The 13,796-nt window shown below is 49.8% G+C and overlaps 2 protein-coding genes and 1 non-coding gene across 4 annotated transcripts; 1 reads left to right on the top strand and 2 right to left on the bottom strand.

Annotated features, from left to right (window-relative positions):
• Positions 1-357: 357 nt before the first annotated feature.
• Positions 358-4,449, top strand: LOC125551988 (protein MALE DISCOVERER 2-like). Of its 2 annotated transcripts, none has more exons than XM_048715425.1 (6): positions 358-670; positions 753-816; positions 1,534-1,961; positions 2,044-2,234; positions 2,314-2,446; positions 3,614-4,449. In XM_048715425.1, exons 1-6 carry the CDS (start codon positions 595-597, stop codon positions 4,192-4,194), a joined length of 1,473 nt encoding a protein of 490 aa, XP_048571382.1. In that variant the 5' UTR covers positions 358-594; the 3' UTR covers positions 4,195-4,449. The 2 variants fall into 2 exon arrangements, with proteins under 2 accessions (XP_048571382.1, XP_048571381.1); XM_048715424.1 differs by having other exon boundaries at positions 359-670; positions 1,531-1,961.
• Positions 4,450-4,823: 374 nt separating this feature from the next.
• On the bottom strand, positions 4,824-4,943 carry LOC125555211. Its single transcript, XR_007304644.1, has one exon. It is a non-coding gene; the product is annotated as a U5 spliceosomal RNA (small nuclear RNA).
• A 915-nt stretch (positions 4,944-5,858) lies between these two features.
• On the bottom strand, positions 5,859-10,308 carry LOC125551987 (ethylene-overproduction protein 1-like). Its single transcript, XM_048715423.1, has 4 exons — positions 7,950-10,308; positions 7,329-7,620; positions 6,938-7,247; positions 5,859-6,608 (listed from the first exon to the last, which is right to left on the bottom strand). Exons 1-4 carry the CDS (start codon positions 10,016-10,018, stop codon positions 6,373-6,375), a joined length of 2,907 nt encoding a protein of 968 aa, XP_048571380.1. The 5' UTR covers positions 10,019-10,308; the 3' UTR covers positions 5,859-6,372.
• Between the last annotated feature and the right edge of the window lie 3,488 nt (positions 10,309-13,796).

Below are 13,796 nucleotides of genomic sequence, written 5' to 3'. Positions count from 1 at the left end.
TCTTAGATTTGTCAAAATACGGATATATCAAGTCACGTTTTAGTATTAAATACATTCGTATCTAGACGAATGTAAGACAAGAATTTTGGGACGGAGGGAGTATTTAATCGGACCACAATTTTACAAAAATGCACTCATATGTTTCTTGTAAAAATTCACATTCATGTGAAAAAATAACGGCCAAAGTTGTTGAGGACGAACGATTATACCCCGAAATGAAGAGGAGGAAAAATCTAGGAAGTTGGTTCCACAATGATGAGCAAGCTGCATTAACTTGCAATCCATACATGTGGAGGATGATTGGATCAACGAACCAAACAATTTTAAAACGGAAGAAAAAAAGAGCCAACTAAAAGCTTCTTGTTGTGTGGTCGCCTTCGTGCAGCCTCACTTTCCCTCTCCTCTCCACCACCTTCGGCTGCCACTTTCGCCGCCTCCACCGCCCTCTTCCCAACCACACCACGCGCCGTCTCTCCTCCGGCATCCCGCCTCCTGTGACCGCCGCCATCCACCTTCCGGATCAGATTTCCTCCCCTCCGACGCCAGCCACTGCGCCTCCACTGCTATTTTCTCGGCCCGTGCAGCGGTTAAGCGATGGAATGGCCACCGCCCCACAGGCTCCTTCTTCTGTTCCTGCTTGCCTTCTCTTGGCGGCTTGGAGGAGGAGCAGGTTTAGTTCTCTTTTGCTCGAGCTTTGGATTCCTCCGAGTTGTTGGGGTATGCATTTGGGCTTACGGCGTTGCTTGCTGCAGGGATTGGGGGCTTTGGAGTTGGAGCTGAGGAGTTGAGCAGCAATGGAGCTTCTTTTAGTCGTAGGTGAGCTCTCAGATTCTGGAACTGATTCTTTTTTTGGTGCTTGCAGGAAATGGATCGATGTGATTTTGCTATCCAGAGTTTGTGATTTTTTTTTTAGATTGGAACTAGACAATAGGTGTTTTTAGTATTGGCCTATTTACCATTAATGGGCAACAAATGCCACAAATTTAGTAATTTACCAGTTTGGTTGGAACCATCATCTCTTGAGCTCTGAACTAAACTGACATTAGCTATATGCATATAAGCACTGGTGATCTGGTTCCCTAGTGATTATTTTCTTAATAAAAAACTTTTTGCTGCGCTTCTCTTTGCATGTTTATCCACAGAGACAGTTTGCTGGGTGAAGTTCTGCAGTAGTAGCAACTTTTTAGCATTTACATGAATGGTGCCTGTGGTTATTTTAGAAAGCCTTGGATTGTAGTCACGGAGAGATCAGAGATGTGCCACTAGTTTTTTTTTTTTTTTTGAAAGAAAGTGCAACTAGGTTGTTGAGTGAGAGCTTTTTTTCTCACTGAATTTCGATTAACTATTTAAGTATTTTTAAGATAAATACGGTATTGCAGTATATCTCTTATTATATAAATGATCGTATGGATATGGTAGTAAACGAATTAAGGGCAGGTGGTTTTTGTACTTCCATCATCAGAAATGGCAAATATTTATCTTGATAATACATCCCCCAAGTCTTAACTATTTGTTTTCTTGGACTTTCAGAAGAATGCTGCAGATTGGTGGTGAAAACCAAGGTGCCGGGTATCTTTTCTCACATGTACAAGCTCCAACATCAGGACCAGTGTCTGCTCCATCACCCTCAGAATTCATATCATCACCACCAGAAGGTGCACCATCACCATTTTATTCACGACCGACGCCACAGCGATCCCCTTTACGCCATGATCCACCAATAGTCCTTCCACATTCGCTTAAGTTTAAGCCCGCAGCTGGGGGAGCTGGGCATGATCATTCGGTTCAAACTCCATCTCATAAGCATTCCTGGACAACCTATGGTTTAGTTGCAGCAGGGGTTGCTGCTTTCCTTATCATATCAGCATCTGGTGCTCTGTACTGCCGAGCTAAAAAGGTGGGGACTGTGAAACCTTGGGTGACAGGACTTAGCGGACAATTGCAAAAAGCTTTTGTAACAGGTATGCTTTGTTTGTACTTTAACATGTGTGTATCTAGGAGTTTGTTCTGATGTCACATCACAATTTAATCGTGTATTTATAGGTGTACCTGCACTGAAACGATCAGAGCTGGAATCAGCGAGCGAGGATTTCAGCAATATAATCGGCTCCACATCTAGCTGCATGATGTACAAGGGAACTTTATCGAGTGGAGTTGAAATTGCAGTTGCGTCGAGTTTGGTAACGTCTGCAAAGGATTGGTCCAAAGAATGTGAATCACAGTACAGGAAAAAGGTACTGTTAAGTTTCCTGCCGCTTGTATAAATGTACACTGTTTAGCTTTTATGTTTGATTCCAATGGTTATGTTTTCAGATCACAACTTTGTCCAAAGTAAACCACAGGAATTTTATGAACTTGCTTGGCTACTGTGAGGAAGCGCATCCTTTTACCAGAGCCATGGTATTTGAATACGCTCCGAATGGGACGCTTTTTGAGTATCTGCATGGTAAGTGTATTCTTAGTTTCTTACCATGATTATATATTTTCCCCCCTTTTCACATATCTGTTCTCTTCACCCTGTAACTACAGAAATTCTTTTATGTGAACATTTGTTAACAACGGTGTAAATCATGATCCCGCAAAATCTTACATAAAAGTTTCTCTGACAAATGAACTATGCGTACCTGTTCAGCAAGCAGATTCTAACTGATAAGGATCCCTATGTTTCCCTTATGAATTAGGAGTATCATATAAAATAAAATAAAAGGGAGAATAAAGAGACACCATTTCCTAAAAAGAGGAGAAGAAAGATAAAAAGGAGTGTGGTCTTATTCAAAGTCAAAGCGCCTGGCAATCTTTAACCAGTGATGTGCTTCATATAATTTCTCACATTATTGAACAACTCAAATTTAACAAAGCTTCCGCGATTTCTAAATAACTTTTTAGATCTCCTTCCCCTAGAACCGTACTTGAGAGTTTCCTGCCTCATATGGCTCAGAATTTGCTACTTATCTTAGGGGCATAATTTGGTTTCTTCGAAGGGGAGCCTTGGCGCCAGTGGCGAATCTAGCAGGACATTGGAGGGTAGGCTTAAAACATAAATTTCCTAAGTCTAATTAGCAAATGCAGTGCAATTGTTGCATGTAAAGCACCAGAATATATTTGTCAAGTGGTATGTTTAGCTTAAATATGATTTTGGAGGGTAGGCTTAAGCCTATTGAAGCCTCCCTAGTGGAATCGCCACTGCTTGGCGCAGTGGTAAAGCTGCTGCCTTGTGACCATGAGGTCACGGATTCAAGTCATGGAAACAGTCACTTGCAGAAATGTAGAGAAAAACTGCGTACAGTAGACCCAAAGTGATAGGACCTTCCCCGGACCCTGCGCAAACGGAGCTACATGCACCTCTTGTCTTAACTGAATTTGATCTCTCGAAAATCAAGCACCTCTTGTTAGTTCAGAAGATAGGAGTATGTGTGCATCAACTACATCAGTTTCTTTTTTCAAAATGGAGGTCGAACCCCCGGCCATCAACTACATAAGTTGTACTGTATCTATTACAAAAGAGATAGCTAGTTTGTTCCTATTAGTACTTCTTAACTGTCACTCAGTCAGTCGGGCGGTGTATCAACATTATATTTTGACAATGTCTCATCCTCGTCAATCCATGTTGCAGTGAGAGAAGCCGAGAAGCTGGACTTGGTGACGCGGCTGAGGATATGCATGGGGATCGCCTACTGCCTGGAGCACATGCACCAGCTGAACCCACCCGTGGTGCCGAGGAGCTTGGACTCGACGACCATATACCTCACCGACGATTTCGCCGCCAAGGTCTCAGACCTCGAATTCCCAGACGACGGCGCAAAGGGATCATCACCTCGTTCAGCCACATCAGACCTGGAAACCGCGGTGCAGAGATACGGCGTGGTGCTGCTGGAGATACTGACGGGGAGGGTGGCCTGCTCCGACGAGGACGGGCCGCTGGAGCGGTGGGCGTCCCGCTACCTGGACGGCGAGGTGCGGCTGGCGGAGCTGATCGACCCCAGCATCGGCTCCTCCTTCTCCGAGGAGGCCGCGCGCGCGCTGTGCGAGGTGGCGAGGTCCTGCGTCGACCCGGACCCGAAGAGGAGGCCGACGATGGCGGAGGTGGCGGCCCGGCTGCGGGAGGTCACGGCGCTGGGGCCCGACAGGGCCACCCCCAAGGTGTCGCCACTGTGGTGGGCTGAGCTTGAGATCATGTCTTCTTCTGACACCTGAAGTTGTTACTGAAAAAAAGTTGTTTGGTTTGTACTACTGTATTTGTTTGGTTGCTGCTGCTGCTGATCTTGCTTGTTGAATTGGTAGTCAGGCAGAGGGTGTTTGAAGTTTGCTTCAGGATTGCAAATAATCGTACGCAAAGCCCATGAAGCCCAATTTCAAGCGTGAGCCATGCTGTCCAGACCCAAACAAAAGGAAGAATAACAGTTAACTGGAGTCTGGAGGCATGCATGGTAACAGAAAAAACTTACGAACTCTCAGGCCTCCTTTGATTCATAGGATTTGCATAGGAATTTTACAGGATTGACACCCTCTAGAAGTTTTCCTTTACGTGTTGTTTGATTCACTGGATTGCATTCCTCAGGAACCAATCCTATAGAAACTTCTTAGTTCATTTTCACAGGAAAACAAGCATGAGGTTGGACTTCATGGAAAAAATTCTCTGTTTTGCTACCCGACGTAGGATTTCAGTTGACAGTACATCCTGTTCCTGTATGTTTCCTATTCCTACACTTCTCAAACCCTGTGAATCAAAGGAGCCCTCAATGAAAATGCTAGTAGGAGTACCAATTTGGAGCATGTATGTATTGAAACGCAACAGTTTAAACATTTGGGACCCACATTGTAGGACCTTCTCACAGGGAGAAGGAACCCTCAAAAAATTGGTGTATGCTGCCTGGTGTGGCGAGCCCACGGTATTCTTTAGTAAAAGGCGAAAGAATAGTTCGCTATGTGCTCACCACGCAGCTGCCTGCTCTCTAATGATGGCACCGGGAGCTGTTTTAAAGAGGCCAGGTGGGACAAGTCTCTAGCGCCTAGCAGTGTGGGACTAAATAAGCTGAAATGCAGTCGCTGAGACACAGCCTGGAGAGTGGCGACTCCTCTGCTTGCCGCTACCGGGCCTAAATCACTCTTCTTCTTTTTTGCAATCAACCGGGCCCAAAGAGTTTTGCGGGCAAATTTTACGGGATTGACGGATTGTTGCGGCCCAAATCAATGACAAAGGAGTAGTCTCTACCCAGCGGGCAGCGGCGACATGTGATTGATGACTTACAGTGGAGTAAAAACAAGCTTGACAAATATGTTGAGAAGAGAAGGAATGGAGCAGCGAATCAACCTGTGGTTGAGATGGTTAGGTGGACAGTGGTATCCCCAACCCATCAGGGTTCAAATCCTGGTGCTCGTATTATTCCTGGATTTATTTCAGGATTTCCGGCGACGCGCTTTCAGTGGGAGGAGACGTTCCCGTCGACGACGAGGCGCCTACGGTGACTTCGTAAATCTCAAGATGATATGCCGGCTCAGTCTTTCGGAGAAGCTCATAGGGGTAGGATGTGCGTGTGTGCGTTCATAGGGGTGAGTGTATGTGCGTATATATGAGCGCTTGTGTCTGTACTGATGCTCAAAAAAAAAGAAGGAATGGAGCAAAAACAGTTGATGGTCGTGGTTTTTATGAAGACGAAAACCGGGTGCCTGGCCTGGGCTGGGTAGCAGAATAAGAAAAGCCAGAAAACTGTCTCTTTGGGAATGGAATGGAACAGATGGGTGGCCTGAGCTGGGTGGGGAGCACGCAGACGCAGTGGCCAGCGACAACCAACCAAGCAAATCGTATAGGCTGGGTCGTGGAAAAGCACAACTCTTTATGCACAGATCGTGCCTCCGAATAACACGCCACCAACAGGCAAGGCAAATATATAAATAAAACATTAAGAAAATAGGAGGAAAAAGAATGAGAAAGCATGAGCCTGCCTTGCCGGCTGCTCTGATTGAAGGGCAGCCTGTTCTGTTCTGTTGTGTCGCAGCCCTCTTCCTCTTTTTTCATTCAGCTCTCATCAGACCAACATAGTTCCCTGGAGCCCCTAGTCTTGCTGACGTATACAGTACATACGAAAAATGATGCCATTTTGCCATTTACACGCTTTGCTATTCTTACATTTTTGTTACAGCAACCAAGCTCTCTCATCAACCTCCTGTACGTTACACGCAGAGCTCGACCGACCTTCGCCTCGCCGTTGCATTGCATCGTATGCTTCGCTTACACTCATCGGTCCGTCCGTGCTCTCTTCTGCCCGCCTCGCTCTACATTTTTCTCTCCTTGCTGTGGAAGGGCCAAAATCGCTTCATCATTCAGCTAGCTGATCATCGACGATGGTGGTCGCACGCGCAGGATAGACCCAGCTAGCTCTCGGATTGATGATCAGCCTTGGCGGAAGCCTTGTTGTAGAGCTCCAGGGTGTCTCCGTGCTGCGGGTGCATGCACAGGGCCGCCTCGCAGTCGCGCAGGGTGCTCGCGCTGTCGCCCATCGAGTCCTGGAAGGCCGCGCGGAGGTGGAGCAGCTGGAGGTCCGGCTTGAAAGCCAGCGCCTGAGTCAGCTCCCCGATCGCCTCCTCCTCCTTGTTTTCGTCCATCAGAACTGGGGATCACAGCAAACATGTTATCATCAAGCCATTGAAAAACTCTTCAGACTTTAGCTCTGAATTTCTCTCTATCGGAAAAAATAGCTATGAACTTTTTTAACAATTCACTATCGTCTCCAGACATTAATGAAACCTTAAGATACATGGATAGCTATGAATTCCGCGCATTGTTCTAAACTTAACAGAATGCAAGGCTTCAAAAAATTGTTTAGCATTTTGTGTTGAAAGCTGACACTGCTGTAAAGTTTGTGCACATTAGAATAATGCAAAGCCATCAAGAAGATTCATAGTGCCAGCCATCATATGTTCAGTGCAGTGGACTCACCAGCTGCTCTGTATCTGTAAGGGTAGGTCCTGGTTGGATCCAACAACGTCGCCATATTGAGATCACTTTTCGCAGCGTCCCGCTCGGCATATTCCGACCGTTTCTCATACGCCGAAGCGCTGTTTTTGGCAATCTTTAGGAGCGATGTCATCTCATCAAATGCAGCCTTCTTCCTATTCTTCAAGAAATGGACCCGAGCCAGACCCTGGTGTGCCCGTGTGTGCTTGATGCTCAGTGCTATGCTGTAGCACTCAGTTGCCTCATCCAGCAAATCACAATCCACATATATGCTCCCCATATTGTTGTATGCCTGGAGGATGTCAAACAGCTATTAGCACAAATGATGAACACTTGTCATGGAAAATGAGAAGCGATGATGGATGGTTCTTACTTGCCCCTTCCGTAGGTTGTCAGATGCACAACTGTTAGCATGCTCTAGAAGCTGAACAACAGAAAGCGCAGATTCGACGTCAAGGCTAGAGTCTCCGAGAGCATAAGCCTTTAGGAAGAATGCTTCGAATGATCTTTGGAGACTGAGTGATTGCTCGGCCTTCTCAAGTGCTTCATCGCGATGCCCAGTGTCGTATAAGATCCATCCTTCATATACAAGTCTCTCGTGGTCATGCATCGAACTATTCCGTGCTAATCGCAAACTACGCATAGCAGCCTTCTGACAATTAAGCCTACAATGCATGTGGAAAACCGAAAAATATGTTAAGCTTATGAACTTTGAAAACTACTCCAAGATAGGCAGATACTACTCGTATACTCGTATACTAGATAGTATGAAGATCTAGAAACTGTTGTCGTTTTTGTGAATTTGTTTCTAAGTCGACTAAAATTCCTGCTCTTATGTGTAAAATAAAGCAGTAGGGTATGAAGATCTAGACAGCATAAACTTGATACAAGTAATTATGGAATGAAAGGACTTGATGGGATGTTCTTGCTCAAATTAAGACAATGTAAACTTGTGGAGAAAATTAGCAATTCACAAGTTGGATGCACTGCTCACCTTAACAGGAGTAGCGACTGCCGGAACCGCAAGCTGCTGTTCCCGGGTTCCCTGGCGAGCATCTGCTGGACAACTGCCAGAGAGCCGATGTCGTCCACCCCTGACCACCGGTCGTAGAGCTGCAACCAACAATCCGCCATGTCCCGCTGCTGCACTTGTCCTCGGAGGAGCTCGATCAGCTGCTCCCCGTGCATTTTACCATGGAACATCATGTAGGTCGGATCCAGCGTCAAGATGGCCCTGACATCCCGCACGGCAGCCTCGAAGTCCCCGGCCACAAGGTAGAACCACGCCCGGAGCTCGAGGCAGTCGGTCGCCATCCTGAAGCTGAGCACCTTGTCGATCTCTTCCAGCGCACGCTCCATCTTGTCCTCCTCCAGCAAGGCGGCGGCACGGTACTTGTACGGGTAAGTCAGCGTCGGGTCGAGCTGCGTCGCCGTCCGGAGATCAGCCACCTTCTCCTTCCCCACGCAGTAGACGGCGCGTTCTTGGTACATCCACCCGGCAGGATCGTAGTCCGTGACCACCCTGTTCATCAGCTTGTAGGCCATGTACTTGTGCCCGCACTTGAACTTGGCGCGTGCTACTCCGGCGAGCGAGTACACATGGCCTTCCGCGACGGCCTCCTCGAACCACTCCTGCGCGTCCTTGAACTCGCCGCGCTCCAGCATGACGCACCCGAGCTGGTGCAGTGCCAACTGTTTGTGCCATGGCAACTCTGCGCATTCCCACAGCCGCTCCAGGAGCATCACCGTGGTGTTGGACCTCATGTCCTCCTCCATGGCGACGTACGAGAGGAAGTAGTAGAGCGCGAAGGACGCGTTCCCGGCGGCGTCCAGGCGCTCCCTGCCCTCCGGGCTGCAGAGCAGACGCGCCACCTCGGGGTGGGACAGCGACTTGGGGAGCTCCCGCAGGAAGGCCTGGAGGCAGGTGGCGACGAGGAGATGGGCGGCCTCCTCGAGGCCGAGGTCGATGAGGGAGAGGGCTTCGTCCACGCCGCGCACCATGGAGGCGAGCTTGTTGTCGCAGGCGACCTTGAGGCCATCGCAGCAGAACTTGTTGGCGAAGGCGAGGAGCTCGAGGATGGTGTCCGGAGGGAAGTCGTCGAGGCGGCCGTGTCGGCTGTAGGCGGCGACGGCGCGCATGCCACGCGCCGAGATGCCGTCGCGGCTGAAGTCAATGTGGTCGCGGCGCGCCTCGGCGAACCCGCCGTAGAGGAGCGTGTTGAGCGGCTTCGCTAGCGCGGCGATGCAGGAACGCTCGCACGCCACCTCCTCCTGGCCGATGACGAACCACAAGTCATTGGTCTCATCCTCTTCATCATCATCATCTTCCTCGCTCTCATCGAAGGCGATCGATGCGTTGCGCCTCAAGATTGTGTCGCGCCTCAAGCGCGGAGGGCGAGGGGGAGGAGGTGGAGTGCGGCGGCAGGGGCAGACGGGATCCACGCCGGAGGACTCCGTGGCGAAGACCGCGGAGCGGGGGCACTCGAGGAGCGGGGTCGTCGGGCCGCAGGGATCGAGAGGCGGCGGCATCGGGTCGAACTCGTCCTCCCGGCGCTCGTGCCGAAGCCAGGCGGCGAGCACGACGCGGCGGTGCGAGTCGGTGGCGTGGACGCGCGCGGCACGGAGCGCTCGGCGCAGCAGCCGGGGGTCCCCGAGCGCGTGGAACAGCGCGTGCTGCTCCAGGTACACATCGCAGAGGTCGTCGCCTTTCCTCTCGGCCGACGACATCCTCCGGAACGACGCCGCGAGCGCCGAGACGTGGTCAACGGGGCGAAGGCACGCGTCGAGCGCCGGCTCGAGCGCGGCGGCCGCCGGGAGGCCGCAGGGGAGGGTCGAGTCGGAAGAGAAGGCCCCCGAAGTGGCGGGCGCGTGCGGGTAGCAGAGCGACGCGGACATCAGGGAGACGCTGCGCGGCGGCGGCAGCGGGAGAAGCTTGGCCCCGCCCCCTCCATCCCCGGAGCCGCCGGACGTGGAGGCCGCGGAGTTGAAGGGGTAGATTTGCGCGGCCTTGCACCCCTCGATCAGCTTGAGGCTCCGTATGGTGGTCAAGAAGTTGTTGGTCATAATGCCGCGCCGCGCCTCGCTCCTCCTGCGGCTGCCGGGTTATTGGACGGCGGCGATCATGTCAGAATGGGGGTGGGGGGATTTTCGGCGGAACGGCCGGAGCGCGCCTCGCCTCCGCCCTTCCGCGCGGCCGCGCCTTCCCGCCGTGCGCTTGCGGGTCGCGCTGTGCCTACGGTTGGTTGGTTAATGCCGCTGGCTTGGGAGGGCGGCGGGGGAGGGAGGATCGATCGGGTCGGGTCGGGTGCGGAGGAGGGGAGGGCCGGGGATGAAGCGGAGGGGCGCGAGAGTCGGGTGGGTCTCCCTCCCGCTGTCACCACCGTCCGCTGCGCTGCACGAACAAAATTGGATCCTTCGCGTTTAATTTTTCTCCGACCCATGCTTTGCTTGAAATGTTCGTATACTATTCTTCTTCACAAACAGTGGATGATTTGTTATTAGTGCACAGTTTGTGATTATTGTGCTGTGTTAGTGTTATTTTTTAGGGCTGTTGACTGGTGTGATTTTTTGGTTGCGTTGTTTCCTTTCGAAAGACAGTAGGTGATTTTTTTTTGAAAGGCAAAAATGCATATTAAAGTCGATCAGCCCTACAAGGCCATTCATATAAAAATCTGAAACTCCACAACCTTCTTTAGTGAATTAACGGTGTCTTCTTCCTGCTCTCGCACTCATCGATAACGTGTCGTGAGTGAAGCTCGGTGCCATCTCTAAACCTCCGAAACACCATCGCAACTGGAAAAAAAATTGTTGACGTAGGAGTCTGGAACTCACCGGTCAGAGCCAAAAAATGTTGACAACAATGCTCTAGAAACATATAACCGCCCCGAAGGAGACGGTGAAAAGGGATGGAAGACAACTCCAGATCCGATAAGATAGATTCGAGGGAGACATGACCTCATAAGACTCCCTTGACAACACCAATGTTGGTCGAATATTGTCGGTCAAAGAAGGAGTCGGAGGATTGTTTCCTCTCAGCTAGAAAAGTGCTGGACCCCCAAATGCAAGGGTTTGTAGAAAGCAACAATTTCTCTTAAAGTGGATGATCTTAAAGTTTATCGAACCAGTGAGTTTGCTAAGTGGCCAATGATATCACAAATACAAAACTGCCTTTGCCTCCAACAAAACTAGTAAGATTGCCAGTCTTGCTAGCCTTACTCGTGTTGGGGCTGGACAACAACAATATGCTGCACAAATTCACTGACACGGCAAGTATGCACACTACACAGTCCCCTCCACTTGTGATGAACTTTAAGTTCAACCAACAAGTAAGCAAAGGAATAAAACAAGCAACATATACCTGTGACACAAGATTTAACGTGGAAAAACCTCTTCAACCTGAGGAGTGAAAAACTACGGTTGTGGACCGACCGGTCCACACAACTTCACTATGAGAATGATGAGTGCAAAGTTTTCTCTAAAACCTCTAGAGAGATTTACGCACACTCTCCACATTGCCAACCAGCAACAGCAACAACGACAACACAAAAGGCAAGATTTCAGCAAAGCAAAGTTTACTCATTTAGTGTTTTGCAAACTTCTCTTAAATCGCTAAACCAAACAACACTAAATATGGCAGACAAGTATACACACGAGGTACTGATATCCTCTCAGAATTTCAGCTCAACCGTACATTGTTTGCCTATCCAAACTATTCATTTCCCAAAACTACTCTGTTATGAAACTGCAGCAATCCGAGGTGACAAAACCACCCCAAATCTAATGCTCCACTGACCCAATCATCAAACCAGTTAAACAGATCAAAGTACGGAATGAGCTCATCAAGTTTGGTGCCAATTCAAGCATGTTTGAGCCTCCAATCACCAGCTTGAACACCGTCTAGCTAGATGCAGCAAATCTGGACAAAACCTCCACTTCTTCTTCCTCTCTTCTCTCGGTTTTGTATTCCGCTCTTGTGTGTTCTCTCAGTCTCATAATGGAAGCCACACACCAGCAAGGGTGGAGTGGCTAGGGTTTTCTCCTTGCCTCCCTACATTAGGAAGCACTCACAACCATTGGATACAACGAAGATCAACAGCTCGCGCATGTTGGACTTTTGGGCTGATGTTGGGCTGGCAACACACCTTCATGTGGAGGGACTTAGTCTAACAACTAAGTGTAAGGATAAAATGCAAGTGTGTATGAAAGATTGATTGCAAATAAAAAGTAAAAAAAAAATTATAAAGAGTGTTTGATCGAGGTTGGAAGAACTAGGAATCGATAGGTTAACTAGTGGTTTCTCCCCAAAAGATGGCATGGTTTGGTGAACAAAACTACATTTATGCATAGGTTAAATTGTAGTTTTTATGACTATGACTATACATGGCATAAGTACGTATGAGCATCACAGCCAAACATCTAGAGACCATTATCCAGCTACATCTATAGCTAATACTCCACTCAAGACCGCTACTCACATGCATCCTAAAATATTAAGTAACAAAATAGAGTATTGCAATAAGCATGATGACATGAAGTAGATGATATATTTTATTCACCCTACATTCAAAGTACAAGTATGCAATCACCTTCCATATATGGTGGTATGATGTCTACTACGCAACTTTATTTTTGTAGCCACGTACTGGGCCTCCAAGCGCAGAGTTTTGTAGGACAGTAGCAATTTTCGCTCAAGTGGATGACCTAAGAGCATCTCTAACAGCCGCGGAACACGCGGCGCGCTAAAAAGTAGTTTGCGGCGCGCCCATCGCCAGGTTTGGCGCGGCGTACAGCGCTGGCTCCAGCAGCCATGCTAAAATACAGCGCGCGCGCTAAAATGCAGCGTGCGCAAGGAGCCCATATTTGTTGGGCCCCGCGCATATCCATATTTGTTGCATTTTGGACACAAAATAAATTTCACATAGATATAAAAAAACGATACAAAAATATTTTACATAGTTCATAGCATAATAGATAAACAAGTTCATAGCATAGATAGATAAAACCGAACTACGGTGCAACTACATAAAATTAAACTACGGTGCAACTAGATAAAACTACGGTGCAGCTAGAACTGCTCCGAGTCCTCATCATCATCCTCATCCTCGGAGGTGTTGTCCAAGGTATCGATCCATATATCCTCCCAACATTCGTCGTTTGACGTGAAGATCGACCTCCCACCTGCTTCAACGATATCGCCAAAGCCTTCCGCCAACGCCGGTCCGCCCGCTCTGCGCGGCGCCTTGCTGTCCTCTCCGCCCAGTAGGCGCGCTCATTGGCGACGTCCGCCGGGTGGCGTCGGCGCCACTCCGCCATGGCTCGCTCGTCCTCCTCGGCGACGAGGAGGCGGCGCTGCAGCCGAATGTGGTTCGCACGGTCCTGGTCCGTGATCAGACGAGGCGGAGGGCGACAGCCTACGCCTGTCCGCGCATGTGGACGTCCCGGAAGTTCATCTGCGACGGAGGCCTCTCTAGGCGCCACGCCACCGCATCGTACGCGCGGGCCGCCTCGTGCGCGGTCCAGAACGTACCGAGGCCGAGCCGGAAGTCGCCGGACCGGATCTCGGCGGAGTACCAGCCGTTGGGGCGCTCGCAGACACCGCGGTAGCCTGAAGATCTATGGCGGTGCGGCAGCATGGTGGCGCGGTGGTGGCGGGGCGCTGGAAGCGGCGAGGAAGAGGTGTAAGCGGCGAGGTGGCGAGGGGATGGGTGCGTGGCAGTGTGGTGGAGCGCGTGGCGAGCGCCGCATTTTATAGGCACGCGCGAAGCGGCGCGCCAAATCTACCGCGCGAGCGCAATCGCTTCCCGCACGCGGTAGTTTCCCGTCTCCGCTGGAGCGCGTGAAA

Source organism: Triticum urartu, chromosome 4, assembly GCF_003073215.2.
Source record: "Triticum urartu cultivar G1812 chromosome 4, Tu2.1, whole genome shotgun sequence".
NCBI classification, from domain to species: Eukaryota; Viridiplantae; Streptophyta; class Magnoliopsida; order Poales; family Poaceae; genus Triticum; species Triticum urartu.
The sequence above is the reverse complement of the archived record's forward strand: the minus strand, read 5'-3'. Positions and strand labels throughout refer to the sequence as shown.

Bases quoted from the DNA above. Each gene is read 5' to 3' on its own strand.
- LOC125551987 (XM_048715423.1), bottom strand. From the start codon at position 10,018: ATGACCAACAACTTCTTGACCACCATACGGAGCCTCAAGCTGATCGAG. The intron at 7,248-7,328 runs GTAAGAACCATC...GACATCCTCCAG, and splicing joins ACAACCTACGGAAGGGGCAA to GCATACAACAATATGGGGAG. The intron at 6,609-6,937 runs GTGAGTCCACTG...TGTGATCCCCAG, and splicing joins TTACAGATACAGAGCAGCTG to TTCTGATGGACGAAAACAAG.
- LOC125551988 (XM_048715424.1), top strand. From the start codon at position 595: ATGGAATGGCCACCGCCCCACAGGCTCCTTCTTCTGTTCCTGCTTGCC. The intron at 1,962-2,043 runs GTATGCTTTGTT...GTGTATTTATAG, and splicing joins GCAAAAAGCTTTTGTAACAG to GTGTACCTGCACTGAAACGA. The intron at 2,235-2,313 runs GTACTGTTAAGT...TTATGTTTTCAG, and splicing joins AATCACAGTACAGGAAAAAG to ATCACAACTTTGTCCAAAGT.